At 45.4% G+C, this 19,530-nt stretch overlaps 1 protein-coding gene across 2 annotated transcripts in view; it reads left to right on the top strand.

Moving 5' to 3' along the window:
• LOC148020049 (histone-lysine N-methyltransferase SUVR5-like) overlaps nt 1–19,530 on the top strand; it is a 54,146-nt gene that overhangs the window by 16,270 nt on the left and 18,346 nt on the right. The window contains exons 2-8 of one of the 2 annotated variants that reach the window (XM_087700322.1): nt 14,292–14,594; nt 14,689–14,799; nt 14,904–15,014; nt 15,239–18,286; nt 18,391–18,552; nt 18,636–18,752; nt 18,863–18,966. In XM_087700322.1, coding sequence (XP_087556448.1) covers nt 14,292–14,594; nt 14,689–14,799; nt 14,904–15,014; nt 15,239–18,286; nt 18,391–18,552; nt 18,636–18,752; nt 18,863–18,966 — 3,956 coding nt within the window. Of the gene's footprint in view, nt 1–14,291; nt 14,595–14,688; nt 14,800–14,903; nt 15,015–15,238; nt 18,287–18,390; nt 18,553–18,635; nt 18,753–18,862; nt 18,967–19,530 lie in introns of those variants that run through there. The other variant, XM_087700324.1, reaches the window with a different exon arrangement.

The following is a 19,530-nucleotide window of genomic DNA, read 5'->3' as shown; positions in this document are numbered from 1 at the left end:
TGCATATCTTTGTATTCAGCACACTTTATACAGCAGATCTTCATCTTCCACTGTCTCTTTCTCTCTCTTCTCTCTCTGCGTTCTCTCTCTCTCTCTCAGTCCTACGCTTCCGCACCGCTGCACTCTGACATGGTATTAGAGCAGTGTTAGAGGGCTGACTGAGCGTAGAATCAACCTGAAGAGGAGTTTCCATCGCGACACAAATTTGCGTTTTTTGCGTTTGAGGGCAGACAGGAGGGCTGCGCCTTGGAACAAGGCTGAAGCGAGTGCGGGCGCGCAGGAAAGGAGTCCAGGTGGTGGATTTGCTGCTGTTTACTGTTGTTTGACGCAGAGGAAGGTTGAGTTTTCAGCCTACAAGTGCAAGTTTTGCTTTTTCATCGCCTCCGGCGGGTGAAGAAGGTTCAGGACGCGGAAGAGCCTTAGCAGGCTGAGTTTTCACAGTCAGAGGGGGCTGCTTTTGGGTTCGTGAAGGCATTACAGGTGAAGATGTCTACAGAGATTGACTTGGAGTTCCAGTCGATTATGGACCGAAAGGTGCCTGTCTTACCGGCTCTTCCTGCAGATCAGAAGCTCGACCGCGACAACTACCGCATTTGGCGCGTCATGATGTTGGCCATCCTTGAGTCCTATGATTTGACGGAGCTGGTACAGGAGGAGATCGACCGGCCCTCGGTAAGAGATGAGTCCAAACTCTCTTCCGATACTCGTGCGGAGTTGGCCAAGGCTCAGTCTCATTGGGACAAACTGAATGCCAGGATTCGTTCCTTTCTCTTTCTATCATGTACTATAGCCGTGATCGCTCACATCGAGCACTTGACATTGGCTCGGGAGATATGGCTGGAGCTTGATCAGATGTACAATCGGATGACCCTTATGAAGCGGGTTTCTTTGGAGGTACAGATGCGGACCTTGTCCGTAAACAAGTTTTCTTCGCTGCAGGAGCACATTAACAAGCTAAGGCAGCTTCAGATGCAGGTTCAGAATGCGGGGAAGCCGATTTCCTCCGAAGACATGGCGATCACACTATTGTCCCAGTTGCCGCCACGATTTGGTATATTTTACTCTGCCCTTATTGCTTCAGGGCGAGAGTCTACTCTTCGGTGGGAAGAGTTGGTTTCTATGGTCTTGGACCAAGAGAAATAGTTAAAGGGACAGAATGCTTCCAAGTCGGAGGCGCTGACAGGTCAAGCCTCTCAGAAGAAGGGGAAGGACCAAAAGAAGAAGAAGGGGGATAACAAGTCCAAGAAGGACAAGGAGAAGGACAAGGACAAAGACTCCACATGCCATATTTGTGGAAAGACTGGCCATTGGAAGAAGGATTGCCCTGACAAAGACAAAAAGGATACCAACAAGAAGGATACAAAGGATTCTGGAGCGGTGGCTGCACCCTCATCAGCTGCATTTCTTCATCTAGCTGTCATTGAGGACGCTTCACCGAATGCTTCTGATGCTGCGATGACGGCTCCCCAGGCTCGAGAGTGGATCGTTGATAGTGGTGCCTCCTAGCACATGACTCCTTCATCAGATGGTGTTGCCTAGTTACGACCCTCGCGTGGGCGGATTCTCATTGGAGACAGCTCTTCAGTATCTATTGCAGGTTGGGGTAAGATGCAGCTTATTCCAGATGGACGAGGTGGTACCCATACCTCAGAGGTTTTGCATGTACCAGGCTTAGGGTACCATCTCCTGTCAGTTCATAAGATTTGCTCCCTTGGCCTTTTGGTGGAGTTTGACAGTACTACGGTGCGAGTCCTTGATCGTGGATCGAGGAAGGTTCTATCATCCGGATATGAGGAGAACGACATTTATAAATTGAAGTCTTCCACCGCCCTCTCTACTCTTCTTCTTATCTCTCAGTCACAGTCAGAGTTATGGCATGCTCGGTTTGGTCACCTGAACTATGATTATCTTCGGAGGGCGTCACGTGGACAGCTTGTTCGAGGGTTGCCGGATATAGTGGTGAGCCAGCAGCCATGTGTCTCCTGCATTCGGGGGAAGCAGCAGCATAGGGATGCCATTCCCCACACAGCTTTGCGGCGGTCTACTTCACCGATGGAGCTTGTATCTACGGATCTATGTGGCCCTATGAGGAATGAGTCCTTACGTGGGAGCTCATACTTCATGATGATCGTGGATGACTACAGCAGGATGACATGGGCCTACTTTTTGGCATTAAAGTCAGAAGCTTTCTCCCACTTCAAGGATTGGCTTCTCTTTGAGGAGAACCGATCGGGCCGGAAGTTGAAGACCTTGCGATCCGACAAGGGCGGTGAATTTGTTTCTAATGAGTTTGCTCGGTTTTGTGCAGGTAAAGGAATTCACTAGGAGTTTGCCAATACCAACACTCCTTAAGTAAATGGCATTCTTGAACGGAAGAACCGCAGTGTGATCGAGATGGCGCGCACCATGATGGAGCACCGACAAGACCCCTCAGGTTCTGTGGGCCGAGGCTGTGGCTACTGCAGTCCACATCCTTAATCGATCCCCTACTTCGGCCGTGGAAGGGATGACCCCGTTTGAGGCTTACTTTGGGACAAAGCCAGATGTTTCTTACTTTCGGGTCTTTGGGTGTGATGCCTATGTTCACATTCCCAAGGCTCACCGTGATAAATTTGAAGCAGCTTCCCGCAGACAGGTATTTGTTGGCTACAGCTCCCATTCCCAAGGCTATCGACTGTATGATCCCGTCAAGCGGGATGTGTACACTAGCCGCGATGTGCGGTTTGTGGAGGTTCCGGCTATCTCAACGGGTGAGGAGCATCCCGTTCCTGGAGATCCAGGGGAGAGTTGGGCTCCTTCTACAGTTCCACTGGAGCCCGTGCCTTTTGATTATGATTCTGTTTCTGACACAGAGTCTACTGTTCCACCGGTCGCCCTTGAGGAGTTACCACCGGTGGATATTCCAGAGTCTTCGGCTGATGGAGAGAGACGAGGGGAGGTTCGACCTCCTCCTCGCTAGGCCCGTGACACACTCCGTGATTCAGGGATCGAGGGGGTTCCTGAGGAGTGGGGACCGCAGGATGGTCCGCGGCGGTCACGGCGGCACCAGGCACATTCTACGGAGCTTGTTTGCTCTAACTATTGTTTGATGACCCGTGTTATGCAGGATCGAGAGCCCACCTCTGTGCAGGAGGCTTTACAGTCCGCACTATGGAAGAAAGCTATGGAAGCCAAGTTGGAAGCTATTGAGAGGAATGGCACTTGGTCACTCGTGCCCCGCCCCCCGAATAAGAAGGTGATTGGCGTCAAGTGGGTCTTCAAGACCAAATACCTTAGCGATGGTTCTTTGGATAAGCACAAGGCTCGCCTTGTTGCTAAAGGTTTTGCACAGCGCCCAGGGATTGATTGTCATGATACTTTTGCCCCCACAGCTCGTATGGTGACCATTAGAGCTGTTCTTGCCTTGGCTGGCCATAGGAGATGGCCTGTTTACCAGTTGGATGTGAAGTCAGCCTTCCTCAATGGTGATTTGAAGGAGGAGATCTATGTTGAGCAGCCTCCTGGCTTTGGATCTTCAAATGGGAAAGTCTACAGGTTGAAGAAGGCCTTGTATGGCCTCAAGCAGGCTCCACGTGCATGGAACGAGAAGATTGATTGTGCCTCCAGTCTCAGTTGGGATATCGGCGTTCCAAGGCCGATCCGCAGCTTTATGTTCACACTTCCGAGGATGGTTGTGTGCTTTTTGTATTATATGTTGATGATTTGATTGTCACAGGTGATGATGCACAGCAGGTCCAAGAGACGAAGTCAGCTTTACATCGGACATTCGAGATGACGGACTTGGGTCTACTCCATTTCTTTTTGGGCCATGAGATTTATCAGTCTCAGAGGGGGATCTTCATCTCTCAACAGAGATATGTACAGGAGCTCTTGGTGTCTTTTGAGATGGAGGATTGTCGGGCCCTTTCTACTCCTATGGATCCAAACTGGAAGGCCACTTCCCATTCAGCTTCTCCTTTGGCGGATGCTTCCCGCTATCGTCAGTTGATTGGGTCCTTGATTTGGCTTCTCAACACTAGGGTTGATCTTTGTTTTGCTGTTGGGCTCTTGGCAGGGTTCATGAGTGAACCTAAGACGGTGCATTGGCAGGCTGCTCGGAGGATACTTCGGTATTTAAGGGGGATGTCTGATTTAGGGATTCATTACCCCGCAGGGACAGATGGTTCAGATCTTGTACTTGCAGGTTGGAGTGACTCGGATTGGACCGGTGATGTGGACCACAGGCGGTCTACTACAGGTTACTGTTTTACCTTGGGTGCAGGTGTTATCTCATGGAGTAGCAAGAAGCAGCCCACGGTAGCCCTTTCGTCTACTGAGGCGGAGTATCGGGCCGCATCTTCCACCACATGTGAGGCTGTGTGGCTTCAGAGATTATTGGAGGAGCTTGGGTGCCCCCAGACTCGTCCTACTTTGCTGCAATGTGACAATGAGAGTTGCATTGCCTTGGCACGGAACCCTGTTTTTCATGCCCGGACGAAGCACATAGAGATCCAGTACCACTTCATCAGAGAGAAGCTTCTGGATGAGACCATCACTGTGGAGTACTGCAAGACGGAGGACAATCTTGCGGATTTGTTTACGAAGGCACTTCCCCAAGCTCTACTTCGGAGACATTCCAGATCCCTCAGGCTTCTGCCCTGCCTCGGCTCTGAGAGGGGGTGTTAGAGATCATAGCCAGGCTGGGCAGGAGTGCAGTGTGCAGTCGGACAGGCAGTCGGACTGCACAGTAGGACTGCCACGTGGTAGTCCGACCAGTGCAGTCAGTCGGCTGCATTTAATGCAACCGACAGGATATTTTTCTGCGCCCTGTTTTTTGGCAGATTCTGGCTATAAATAGCCGACATCCCCAGCAGTCTCCTACACTTCTCTGCTCGCAGATTACAAACCGGTGACACACGCAGATTCCGTCTCTGCTCGCAGATTTCAGACAGGAGACAGTGCAGACTGCAGGGACTTCGAGGTGAACAGCAGGTTGCATCGTCGAGGTGGAGACACGCAGTCCAGCGCACTGCGCCCGTGTACATATCTGCATATCTTTGTATTCAGCACACTTTATACAGCAGATCTTCATCTTCCACTGTCTCTTTCTCTCTCTTCTCTCTCTGCGTTCTCTCTCTCTCAGTCCTACGCTTCTGCACCGCTGCACTCTGACAAATTTATACTGATGGTTGAAATTTGTGGCTTACGTGACAGTGTATCAGCCACAACATTCTTTTTACCATCAATATGTACAATCTGAAAATGAAACATAGAGAGAAAATTTGTCCATCTCATATGCTTCTCTGACAACTTTGTCTGCGTCAAAAAGTATCTCAAAGTTTGATGGTCTGTTTGCACTGTAAAATCAGCCCCCAACAAATAATGTTTCCACGTAGATAGTGCATGAATTACAGCCAAGAGCTCTTTCTCATAGACTTGCAAATTCTTTTTTGCACCATGGCGAATTTGGCTCTCATAAGCCACAACTCGGCCATCCTGCATAAGAACAGCCCCAATGCTGTTACCACATTCATCACATTGAACTATGAATGACTTCTTTAGATCGGGAAACACAAGCACTGGATTTGAAGTCATCTTTTTCTTCAACTTTTCAAATGCTGAAATTTCCATTGCTGCCCATCTAAATGACACATCCTTCTTACATTCCTTAGCATTCAGCTTATACCAAGCTGTCCTTGTCAATCAATTTGATGCAAACATTTGCTTGAATTGTATCCATGTTGCTCTACCTTGCATCAAAAGAGTGGACCACCACTGTAATGTATTCCATTTCAAGAAAGTGGCTGCCTTTCAAATCTTTGAGGACTTTGTGAAGTTCCCCACTGAATAGGTTGCATCAAATTATTGAATGAATGTCAAAGCCTTCAGCCTATCTTGTACACCACTGAAGGACTCAAACTTCACTACTTTTCCACCCTTATTATAGTCTTTTGTTACCCCTTTGGATGTCACACTAGCTGCTGCAAAAAGGGTGCATTTGCTGAATTTACATCAAAACCAATCCTAAACGGAGCATTTACATGACCAACATTTATTCCTTGAGCCCCATAAGCATTCGGGGGTGCAGATGTAGTACCAAACATGTTACTTTGTGTCCGAGGTATCATGCCAATGTTGCTTTACATAGGGTTTTGCATATTTTTAGCCATACCCGAATACATTGGGCCTTGCACACCATGCATTGGTTGCTGCATATCATAGGGATTTGTGCCATACATTTCCGTATGCGGTCCTTGTCCAACCATAAAATGAAAAATCATGCTTCCACCAAAATATCCTGGTTGTCCCATCATAGCATGCATGCTTGGCTGTCCAAAATCCATTGGATTGGCACTTTTGTGATGGCGTTGCATTTGCATTCCTTGCGTTGTAGGAACCAACTCTTTTATTTCATTAGCATATTTGGGAGTTTCAAATGCATGGTTTGGCATTATCTTCTATGCATCATGCTGTCCGAAAGGTGTAAAAGATGTCTTCTTTTTCTTGCCTTTGCTTTCCTTCTTTGGAGCATTCAAAAATTGGGTAAATTGAGATCCTTTGTCAATTTAGCAAAGAGATTTGCTGCTGTCCTCATCGGATTCTTGAATTGGCCATCAAATTCCTCTTTGCTTTGCTGGTCATCAGCCTCCTTATGCCTTGAAATCCGTGCATCTTACCCAACAGCAACATTTTCAGCTTGGTGTCTATGGTTTGAGCCTTGTCCAAGGTCAGGCAGTGCATTTCCTTCATTGAAGAGGAGGAACACTTACGGAAGGCAGAAGAATCCAAAGGATGGAGGAAGAATGAAGGAAGAAGCGACAAGAGGAGGAGAAAAGGCTAAGGAGAGAAGAGGATGATCCAGAAGGAGCCTAGATAATGCGCATAGAACGAGCTCTGCAGAAGCAAAAGTGGCCAGAGGACGCATGGTAGAAGGCAAAGGGAAGGCCCCATTGGAACCTCCCTCGCCCATCATGGTCGCCACTGCTACTATCATCCAAGAAACCATGGATGCCACAGTGGACCAAAGCAAAGATGACGGCTCTGATGCAATGCCTAGTCAACATGGTGCAACATCTTGGGCCAGTACCTAGTGGAGGAGCCCCCATACTAGGAACCAAGAGGCTTACCGCTGTGGATGCTGAGTCTAAGAGACCTCGAGGAGGCCAAGGTGGAAGCCTCAACCATATCGTACCCTTGGCCATGCCAATGTTGGTGTAGTACGATGAGTACGTCAAGGAACTACTAGGCTAGTTGGAAAGAATAAAAGAAGAGAGGAAGTCGGCACTGGCTGAGTTGGAAACAAAAAAGGAAACGTTCTCAGCTTGCCAACTTGAAAAAACACGCCAAATAGCCATCTGATAAAGACAAATAAGTGACTTGAGGAAAGAGTTGGAAGCCAGATAGGCAATAGAAGGGAAAACGGAGGAGAAAGTTGCAAAAGAGCCCCATGGCGAGGAAGAAGGAGAATAGGTGATTTTGGAGGGGGACTTCTTGGTCCTCTTGCAGCAGAACGAGTAGATACAAGAGTACCTCGACTAGCTAAAGAGAATTGAAGACGAGCTCACTGAGAAGTTAGAAAGCGTTAGGACCCAAGCCCTATGCAAAGTGGAGAAAGGAGAAACAACAAAAGGAAGAGTTGCTCAAGGAATTGCATGAGGCGAAGGCACAAAGAGACAAAGTGGCAGCCAAAAAACTAATAGAGATGGAAAACCAACTTCAGGTGGCCCTCTTAAAACGAGAACGGCTGGCAGAGCAGCTGAACCACCTCAAACAACAGAAAGAGGAAATGCTCGGAATCTGGAAGGAGCAAGAGCAGACGGTCATGATGTTGTCTTAGTACCAGAATTAGGGTGTAGAGAGGACGAACGAAAAGGCCAAGGCGTGGGAGTAACAGATCATTGGAAGACTTAGAGATCTCGCTGAATGCCTCGCCTTGGCAAAAAGCGAACGAATCATGGCGCTGGCAAGGGTAGAAGCAGTGGAGGCAGGTCTTGAGATCCAATAGCAAGCCTTTCTGAACACAATCTTGCATGTGACCCAAGCCAAGGGTGAAGATACCATGGAAGAGCTGTGGAGAAAGCTAGAACTTACAAGACGAGCCCTAAGATACAACCTCCATGAAAGAATAGTGAAAGAGAGCACCGGCCTAAGCTTGGAGCAACAACGACAATACCTGAAGTAGGCTGGGCTCTTGATGAAGGAGCTAGAGGAGTTAGGGTTTGGAGAACTAGAACAACCAGCTCAACCACCCATTGCAGCTCCAACGGAACCACGAAGAGAAGAAGGTCTAGATTTCGAACAAGGCCAAGACGAATAAGAAGAACCGCAAGTGCCAAGCCCAGCATAACAGGTGCAAGTACACACGGAAGAGCAAGGTGAGGAAGTTGCCCCTGGGAGGATTGTGGAAAGAAAGCGCAGGTAGAAAGAGCAAGTAGAGCTGGCACAAAGGAGACTCCAAGAAGCAAGGCCGCAACAAGTTCTTGAGGTCCAAGTCCCACAAAGAGACGAATGCTACCTTGTAAACTGGGCCCAAGAAGTGGCTGTTTGGGAGTAATGGGAAAGCCAAAGCCGACTCTTTTGAGTTCTCCTTCCACTACCCTCATTCTTTAGACAGAGTTCTCTTTAAGGGTGGTGGAGCAGGTGATCAGGCCCGTGCAACGGTTGGACAGAGGAGAAGAAGACACGCCACAAGGTGGCTGTCATGAGGACATGTATTTTTGAAACCTCACTTAACGTGTGGATTAATTTTTAATCACATGATTAAGTAAATGTTGCACATGTAAGGTGCAATTGGGATTAGAGTAAATTTACGAGCCTAGGACCCGAGGAAATCATGGAATGTCAAAGGCAAAAGTTGTTATAAGTTATGCTGCAAGGGTATTTGGTGGTATCTGGTGCCAGTTGTTGACCTAGGTCATTTATTTGGCCATAAGTGTCAGTTTGGCGACACTAGAGAAGTGGCGTTTAATGGTACCTAACGCTAATCTAATGGTCAAAGATGGTGCAGAGACACTCTGAAATGGAAGTCAATTTAATTATTGGCCAGTCAGATTATTTTTCAAGGCACCAAAATAATTATTAGATTAGTTTTCAGTATTTAAAGATTGAAAATTAATATTTAATCATGGATAATGCTGGAAAAACCATTTGGAAAGGTTGCCACTTGTCAAATGCCCATGCAAGACCGAAAAACGACTTTAGAGATTGGAGAGAGGCATTTTTAGTGTATTCAGCTTGCTAGAGAGAGGGAGGAGAGGTTGCTGGTCTGATTTGCAGCGATTGGAGGATCTTCTGAGGCATAATGTAAATAGAATGGGAATAGGAAAAGAGGACCTAGGCTAAAATGGCTTGGCATGTAAAAAAGAGATGGGTGTCCAAAGGGGATCAGGGTTTTGTATAAAAGGCAAAAAGTGAACAAAGAAGCTCATTCTTGTGGGTGGCCAAAAAACTAGCTCTCTTCTTTTCTTCTGCTTCTTGTTCTTGCTTGCTTGAGCTCGAGCTTGAGTGTGTGTGTGTGAGGGAGTGAAAAAGTGAGTGTGTGAGGGTGAGGGACTGTGGTGGAGAAGCTCTCTATCTTTTTCTCTTTTCTTTTTCTTTTTTTTCTCTTCTCTTGTCTCGCGTGTGGCAATGGAGTGTGGAGTTTGAGGATCGAGCTTGCTTAAGCTTGCAACTTGGATTGTGGAGCTATTGGAGTGCTTGAGGGAGGAGGCAACTCTATCGAGCATGGAGGTAAGCTCACCACACTCGTAGGTATAAGAGCGCGTATGGCTATGTGAGAGGTAGCCATTGCACTTGGCTTGAAATGATTGAAACAATAAGTGGTCCATGGGTCTTGGCAGTTGAGTGAGAAGCTTCCACAATGTGGATGAAAATGATGAAACATCAAGGATAGAAGTCATTGCCATGATAGCATCAAGAGAGATGCTGCATGATCCTCTGCGGGAGGGGAAGCCTCCATGCTAGTAGAAGAGCAAAACTCCAAGTAGATGGAACCATGAAAGGAATGGCGCGCATCTCTTGTCTCCAGCTCGGAAAGGACTGGTGTAAGCTTGCATGTTAGCCCTATACTAATATACAAAACCTTGCAAAAGAGATCAAAATCTACAAGTACAAATGTGAGTAGTGAGATGTTTCAAAACATAAAACTCAAAATAAAATAAAAGAAAGCAAAGCTAAGTGCAATGCAATGAGTATATAAGTATGCAGCAGAAGTCTAAAAAGAGAAAGGCTAAGTGTGTGGCTACCATCACGTATGGCGAGGTGGGAAAATAGTTGTAGAAGGTGCAGTGGATGTCCTAGAAATGGATGTGTAAAGTGCAATAGGTGAGTTACTAGTAGACCAATTGGCCAATCCTTCAAAAGTAGTGAGGGAGATAAGTTGTTGAGGTTGTGCGCATGGCACAAATTCAGTAGCCGCTAGGGCAGATGGAGTAGATGATGCAACAGCGGGAGGTGTAGCTCCACTGGACTGGCCAGTTGGAGTGGAGGCAGTTGTATCAGTTTGTTGTGGTTTTCTAGGAGGAAGACCTTGGACCTTGGTACGACACTCCTCGTCCACATGGCTCGACCTCTGGCAGTGTATGCAAAACTTATATTTCTTAGGAATTTGCTATCAAAGGGATCATGTTTCTTTGTTTCTGTTGGAGGAAGTGGTCTCACCCTTGTTTTGGCTTGCCTTCGCATCTTGCGAGTTCTTGCCATTGTTGATTTTCCCTCCCGAAGAAGAGGCAACCAACCCTCGTCCCTCTGAATGGATGTGTGTGGAGTTCTTGTGGACTTGATCATGTAGCCTTGGGTAGTGCAAGAACTGACACTCAAACTCGTAGAAGGTTGGTAATCTTGATAGCGGGATAATTTGCTGGGTAAAATAGAAGTATTTGTCGAGCAACTTGTTCAAGAAGAACGTGACGTGATCGTCGTCTGACTTTGGGGAGCCAGTAGTAGTAAACTCAGCGAGTTACTGTTGATATTCAGCCAACTTGACTTTTAAATCATCCCCTTCCTTAATGGAAAACTCCTGAAGCTCAAAATCGAGATTGATACGTTGAGTGCGATCTCAAGCCGCATAGTGGTTAATGAGATGACTCCAACACTCAGATGTGAGGTAAAAATGTTGTACTTGAGAGTGAAACTCAGGAAGCAGCCCTTGCATTAACTCAACATTGGCTCTAGCATGGCAAACTCTCCATTGATGGATGTGATGTGAGTGAGCTAATCGAGGATTTCAGTACCAACGATGAGGTCCCAAAGTCCTTGAGATTCGAGCACTTGTTGCATGAAGTGGTGAATTTTGACCCATTAAAATGAGTCTTATTTGTGAAGGCATTCTTGGCTGTTGCAAAAGGAGTGGTAGTGCTAGAAGATGGAGGTGTGTAATGGGGGTAGGATGGATAGGGAGATGGAGTGGAGTACTCTTGGGAAGAAATTCTAGGGTGTGCACCATGCATACGAGAAGTGTGCATAGCAGATCCACATGTAGGCAAGGGCGGATTGGGTATGGGCATGGTAACCACGTGTGGAGATTGTGTGGGGGTTTGTGTGTGTCTGGGGGTAGTGAGGGGAATGCCCATCACAGCCATCCTAGAGTGAAAGGATGGAGTAAAGTGGGGGTAGGTGGAAGGTACAGTGCTAAAGAATGGTGTTTCCCCTAATGATACACCAAGAGGTGTAGTGAATGGCGGATAGGTAGATGGTGGGATGGAGAAAGAGAAACTGCTAGGAGTGGAGATGGAAGTACCAACCCCTAGTGTGCTGAGCTGAAGTGGAATGTAATGCCAAATTTTGGAATGAAGATGTGAGTAGATCAGAATGTGGAGAAGATAGTGATGGGATGGGAGGGAGTTGAGAAGTGTGGTTTACTTGCTCAAATGAAATAGATGGTAGAGATATACTTGATGAAGGGTATTTGCTTCGAGAGCCTCCTCTATTTAAGTTAACATACTGAAAATCATCCAGCCCTTACACACCAAAAGGAGAAACAAGAGAGGGTTTTGGCTCATATGACTCAAAAGAGTTATATGAACTTGACATAAGGCTTGGTTGAGATAAAGGAGATGGATCGTGAGATGCACCAAATGTCGTAGTCCCTCCAAGATCAGAGAAATGGCTAGTCTCACTAGTTGGTCTAGACAGAGTAGTAGCACTCATTGGAGGAGTGTAAACCGAACTATACATGATGCATAAGTACTCCTCAAACTCTTCATTTATAAGATGACCAAAACAAGAAGAAGAAGATGGTAAAGGTGTGTCTATCTTCTCCTTAAGACCATAATGTCTTCTCAGAGCCTCCAAGGATGGAGAAGCTTGACAGGGCATTGTAGGATTTGAAGAAGAAGGTGCCTGAGACATTATGAGTCAAAATTGAGTCGTGTGTGTCTCTTGCACAAAGAATAGCCTCGACAATCACCGTAGGATACTCTTTAGAAGAGCACCGGCTTTGATACCATGTGAAGATATGCTAGGGTTTGCACTGAGAAAACACAACATGTACGACCAAGATTGAAACACAAAGACTCAGACAAAGTAAAACTCAAACCTTAAATGCAAAACGCAAAACTCAAATACAAAGACAAACATAGAGAGAAGAAACTCTAAAGTGAATGAATGCTGTAAACAAATGTAAGACTGTATAGAATGCCCAAGGGCAGAGCAATGCAATGTTGGAGAGCGACATCCACAGAAGACGGATCCCAAGTGTAGTGACCACCAGTCGAAGTGTCGGAGTGCGGGAAACACCAAATGCTGATCACTAGAGTGTCAAGGAACGGAGGCAACAATAGGAGAGGTGTTTGCTGAAGTAGACGGCTTATAAGGATGCAAAAACGCTGGTATTGTAGTAGTTGCCTGGTGGGAGAGATGGCAACAGCCTATCACCTAGCACTAGATGCTGAAAACGTAGGTTGATCAGGTGCTATAATGACGTAGTAGATGGAGACCTCCAAACAGCAAGGTGATGGCTGAAAACAGGCCACCTAGGGCTGGATAGTGATGGGCTGCAGTCAATGATGGCTGGACAGCAAATGGTAGGTGGCTGACAGCTGAAATCTGCATGGTAGAGTGGGAAATCTGCACAAAGGATGAGGCTGAATGGTGGGCAGCCTGTCTATTTATAGATGTTGAAGGGTGTCCCAAAAAATTAGGGTTTTTGGGGGATTATTGAAACTCTCTTGAACTGCACACCAAATTTGCATTTTTTATTAATTAAGCTCGTTTTGGGGCTGTTTAAGAATGCCAATCGGCTGTAAAGCGTGTTTTAGCTCAACATTGATCACACACTTGGGTGGTGTGGGCTGGTAGTAAGATACGCTAGCCTTTGCAATGTGAACTTGGCTATTATGTTATTGATCCCGCAATTTGCGGGTAGGTCTACTCCAATTTTGAATAGGTTATGGATATTACTAGCAAGAGAACTAGGCACAGGGGACACATGTAAATAGGAGGTTAGTATGGTGAGTCATGGTAGTTGAGTGGGTTGTGCGCCAAAGCCTCTCAGTTGCGTGTGAAGGTGGCTTTGGGGAGTCGTTGCTTGAATGCCATTGGCAAATTCTTCACCTGATTTGATATGCAGCAGCATGCACTAATAGGACCATTTTTGTTTGTCTTTGTTCTCACACCCCTTTGTGTGCAGATTGCTAGTGGGAGGAGGAGGAAGGGGTCTATGAGACTTCTATAGAAATGGCATTCTTTGGCTTGTGGGATCTTCTTGGAGATTATTCTCCCAGATTTTGCTCCAAATTAGGGCTTTGTGCTCAGATTTGAGAGGGATAGTATATCCTGAGTACTTATCTTCAGCCCGTGAGCACCATGCTGAGCTAACGGAGGACGTAGGGCTTAGGATAGTTTTGGGTTTGCCACTTTGTGCCCACTGCCTCTATAAGTTGTGCATGTGTGTCCTACTTATAGCTATGTACAGGCAGTGGTAGTGCCAAGACATCTTAGCTGTCGTTCCTCTTGGATGAGTTTCTCTCTCTCATTACCCTCATCCTTGTGCCATTGCCCTCATAATTCGTTACTGTATGGATTCATTCATTGCCTTCAGAGCTTTCCCATCACAGGACCCACACATTTTTACACATGCCATTGTTCTTATGATTCATATCCATGTGGATGCATTTATTATCTTCAGAGCTTTCCCTTCATTACATACTTCCGGATGCACACATTTTGACACATACTTACTGCTCATTATTCCAAGTTATCTGATTAATGTTTCCATGTTCAATTCAATGGCAAGAGGGAGGGAGATGCTTTGGAATTTTTCATTCATTGTTTATTGATTTCTTAAGATGTTTACTTTCTTGAAATTGCTGCAGTGGCGTGGAAAGTGGCAGGCAGGTCTCCAGTGTAGCCTGGAAGACTGTCCTGCTGCAACTATCAAAGCTATGCCAACTTATGGTAAAAAGATGTATATTGTGGTATTTTTCCCAAGCAATCGCTCCTTTGCATGGACAGATTGGCAATTGGTTTGTTCCATATCAGAAACTCCAGAGCCATTGGCATTTGGCTCTCATGAGAGTGGTCAGAATTCTGTGGCTGACTTAAATGCTGCGAGACATTATATGTTGAAAAGAATCTCTACAGCTATGCTTGATATAAGTGATCGACTTCCTGTTCAGGTTTGAAAACTTTCAAACATAACTTGCTTTGCTGCTCTTTTCACGACTGGAACAATTTGATAACTTAAGAATTAGTATGCAATCACTTGTTTAGGCTGTTGTAGAGTGTGCTCGAGATGTGGGGTTCTGGAAGGAGTTTGCCAAGGAAGCAGCAAAAGCTTCCAAATATAGTGAACTTGGAACCATGCTTGTGACACTGAAAAATGTAAGCGTATTGTTACTTGAGTGCTTTAAATGTTCAGGGAAAATTCTTGACTTCTCTATGAACTTGAATGTTTTATCATTTTTAATAACTTTACTTGCGTGCAGATGATTGTTTCTGATTTCCTTCATGCAACTTGGATGCAAAGTCGCTTTAATGAGTGGAAGCATCAATGTGAGACTGCTGAGAAAGCTGGCTCGATGGAGAAGCTTGTCAAGGTAGTATCTAGTGTGGTCCTTACAATTACTTAGTGATTTTAGTTTTCTTACTCATACTTTTACAAGTTGATTATTGGCCTTGTTTTAGTTCGTCAAGTCATATCTGCTGTGGATTGTGATATCTCGATGCTCAAGTGCAATATGCAGATGCAGATAGAACTCAATAAATTTTCTTTTGCACTAACAACGAGTTTGATGGGATGATACCCTGTTTATATCAATAGGAGTTAAGGAATGCAGTATTGTGGGATGAAGTAGGCAAACTCTGGGATCAACTGGAGCAAATGAATCTGGACTCTGAGTGGAAAACTTGGAAGGAATCTGGTCATTCTGACAGCTCCAAATCCCAGGCCTCAATGTTACGTACTAAATGTTCCCCTGTGAGTGTTACTGGTCGCCGGAGGACATTTGAGGCAATGGATCGTGAGTGGGATGGGACTGCAGGGTCCTTTGATGCAGGCGATTTGGACTCTGAGCAAGCTTCTAAACGTCTTAAAGGTGAGGAGCAAGACAAATTGATGGACTTATGTGATGGGAGCTCTGCTGATCAGACCAGAATTAAGCATACCAACACTCAATCTGCGGTCAAACCAAATGGCTCCCTGTCAACACAAAAGCTTCCAGCAAAACATGGGGAAGCAAGGTTTAATAGCACTATTGTCCGCTGCTCTGCCTTTTCTGTAAAGAAGGGGAGGCAATGCAACAAGTATGCTAGTGGTGGGTCAACATTCTGCTTCAAGCATGAGCCGGGCAGTCACACTGATCTGCCAAAAAAGGCCAAAGTGTTAGTTTCTCATACTATTACAGATGATTCAAATACAGTAATCTGTAGTGGAACAACCATTTATGGAAGGAGGTGCACTCATAAAGCAAAAGATGGTTCTCAATTCTGTTTAAAGCACATGCTGCAAGATGCTGCTGATCCAAACAAAAGGACTGCTGTAGAAACCTCTGCATCAAGGGCCTCATTAAGTGGTGTGGATTCCAGATCACGTTTACACAGTTCAATGTCTAGCCGCAAGAGAAAACGTGATCGGATGAATGCAGGTCCATCTACTTCAAGAGATTCACGGTTATTAAAAGCTTCACTGCAGGCAAGGTCTCTCGCGAGGATGGCATCTCGAAATGTAGCATGGAAACGTTGCATTGGGTTATGTAGGGGTAGTGGTGGTCAATGCTCTCACCGTGCAAAACCAGGGTACTCACATTGTGAGAAACACTTACCAAGTCCTCGCCCAGATAAAAATTCTGCAGGAACATCCAAAACTTTGAATGGTGAAGTTGAGAAGGTTGTCATGAGATTGAAAAGGTTGGTTGATGAGTATTTGAAGGCGCGCTTGCTTAATGAAGCAGCTCAAGATGGTCAGTGCCAAACAAGCTGGCAAAAGCTCAAAGACCGCATTTTGTCAGAAGCTGCCAAGGATTTGGTGGTCTCAGAGTCACTGTATGATGTGCTAACAGCAGACATGGAAAGTTTAAAAAAGGTTTTCGATGAAAATAATGATTCAGAAGCTATGAGAGCTCTGGTTCCTTTTGTTCCTGGTCCTATAGTCAGTTCAGAAGCTACTGGGTCCTCCATCACTGGTGCAGAAACTCTTAAGTGCTCCATGGTTTCAGCAGATCCTGCTAGGTCCTTGAACACTGCAGTGGATGTTGCTGGGCCTTCTAAGCTTGTTGCAGATGCTACTGGGTCCTCTCTTGTTGGGGCAGATGCCACTGGGTCCTCTCTTGTTGTGGCAGATGCTACTGTATCACCTATTGCTTTTGGAATGAAATCAATGGAACAACCCACATCCAATCTTGAACTATTGAAACAGGTAATTTCAACAGCTAGTGCACAGATTCCAAGGTTTAAATGTAAGCTTTGTGCCCAAGAATTTGTTGAACTAGTAGTTCTAGGTCAACACTGGCGAGCTTGTCACAAAAAGGAGTCACAACAATACTTCAGAGGTTATATATGCCATCACTGCAGTCTTCCTTTCACAAATAAGAAGGGCCTTTACAGGCATCGCAATGCCCACCATCCAGGCACTGCATCTCAGTCGAAAACACCACTAATAGCTTTGTGTATTAGCTGTAGTGGACAATTTCCAACTTTTGAAGACCTCTGGCAGCACATAGTGCATTCTCATCCTGCACAGTTATGTGCTATCTGGCCCGTCATAGATCAAGGTGCAGCCACGGGGGCTCCTCCTGATCTCTTTTACCCAGGGAGTGGAGTGGATGAATCAAATAAATGCTCCCATTGTGAGCGTAGGTTTGTATCACCCTCAGAACTCCAGAGACATGTTGCTGTTTCCCATAGCACTCACCTGAGCTCTGCCATGACTTTGACTTTGGAAACCACAAAGAAACCAGTTGACAATACAAGTGAGTATAGGTACAAATGCAAAATTTGTGGTCTTCCATTTCGACTTCTGCCAGACTTGGGACGACATCATCAAGCTCAACACAAGCCTGTCCAGGCTATGCGAATAAAGAATGCAAAGGAGGATGTATCAGGGCAGGTTCAGGAGCTAGGAATCCAGAAGGAGAGAAAAAAACTTCAGAAGCTTGATGTGCGACGGGCTCCATCTGGACAGATGAAGGAGGAAATACGCTATGGGGATCAGATTGCTACTCTTGCACTTCGAGATCCAGCTATTGCAGAGATAGAGAGTTACAGGGGACCAAAAGTTGCAGGTTTCCCAAGTAATAAAGACATTCTTGCTGCTGCAAGGATTTCCTGCTGCAAGAATAAGCTTAATATCATCTTACAGAGCAAATATTCTTCATTGCCTGATCGCTTGGCAGTAAAAGCTGCGAAGCTTTGTAGTGAAGCAAATGTTCGTATTCAGTTTCACCGTGAAGGTTATATATGCCCTAATGGGTGCAAGGAGTTGCCTTCTTCATTTGATATAAAGCCTAGCCTTGAAGTATCATCTACGAGTGGTAGTTTTGGTGGACTTCAGGTGCAAAATCCAACAAATCCTTGTAAAGAGAACTACTCAAACAAGGACATTGTTATAGATGATAACCATGTGGTGCTTACCTCTTTCTCTCGTATAGATGATAATAAACAAAGCAATAAAACCGTGCTTTGTGAGGATCTAAGCTTTGGGAAAGAAACTATTCCAATTCCATGTGTGATTGACAAAGATACCATGGGTCCATGCAGCTGTTCAACGTGTACTGATAATCAAAGCAATGACTCTGACATGCTCACACCTTGGGTCAATTTTTGCTACGTTACAAAAAGAATGCTGGATCCTTCTCTGGGGCTTGACACTGAGGTATGTTGCATTTTTCTGAAATTCGGTTTGGACTTTTTGGGCAATGATGATTGAAGAGTGCTCTGTGTTTTTTAGTTATTCATGCTTTGGCTTGATGCACGCAGAGCTCACAATTGGGGTGCAGCTGTCAAGGTGCATGCTGTTCTGCTGAGAAATGTGAACATGTATATCTGTTCGACAATGATAATACTGATGCACGGGATATTTATGGAAAGCCGATGACTGGAAGGTTCCCCTATGACAGTCATGGCTGCATTATTCTGGAGGTGAGGTCTGGATGCTTGTTGCTTGTGTTGATTGCAAGTTACTCATCATTTACACTTCTCTAAGGCCTTTATTTATTCGACAGGAAGGCTATCTAGTATACGAGTGTAATTCTAGCTGCCGTTGCCATGAGGATTGCCAGAATCGAGTATTACAGAAGGGTGTGCAAGTAAAACTGGAGGTTTATAAGACTCAACATAAGGTATATGAAGTGGTGAATGATGTTGCTGTGCTATTTTTCTGTGAGGATAGATGGGAATTCAGTAGAGCATTGGGATGCATATTGAATATGCTATTTAAAAATGATTTCAGGGTTGGGCAGTTAGAGCTGCACAGAAAATAGCTCGTGGAACTTTTGTTTGTGAGTACATAGGTGAGGTCCTTGATGATTGCGAGGCAAACAGACGTGGTGAAAGGTAATTTTTTTAAAGAAAAAGTTGTAACACTTTAGATATTTTACAAGATTGAAATGTTTCAAAGGCCCTTTTATTTACATTATTGCAATATTAATCCTTATTGTGGAATTGTGAGGAGCTACATGAGTAAACATGTTATCGATGGTGGGACTGTTTATCAAGGGAACAAGTTTTGACCCCTTCTTGCCTCTTAAGAAAGGATAAGAGCCAAGTATTGGGTAACAAGAAGCAATTCTGGACCTAGCAGTATTGGCTAACCATTACTTCCAATTGAGGGATGTGATAAGGCTCCCTTTTAGAATTTGAAGGAACATCTAGTATAAAGGATCTGGTGAATGAAAATGAATGAATGAGAATATGGATGATACAATCAGGGGTTCTTGAACCTTGGTGTCTTTGGGACCAGGCAGAGGTGTGAGAATGATGTTGGACTGTTGTCCTCGAGACGGATCTGGAAACAGAGCAGCAGGATTCCACAAGGATTCGGATGATGATTATGGTAGCAATGTACACAGATCTAGGAGGCTGAAAGCGCAGATGTGGCTGAGTTGATGATCATAACAG

This window comes from Lygodium microphyllum, chromosome 19 (genome assembly GCF_053477565.2).
Source record: "Lygodium microphyllum isolate KBCC chromosome 19, Lygodium_microphyllum_v1.1.10, whole genome shotgun sequence".
Lineage (NCBI taxonomy): Eukaryota > Viridiplantae > Streptophyta > Polypodiopsida > Schizaeales > Lygodiaceae > Lygodium > Lygodium microphyllum.
This window is presented reverse-complemented; position numbering and strand designations above follow the sequence as displayed.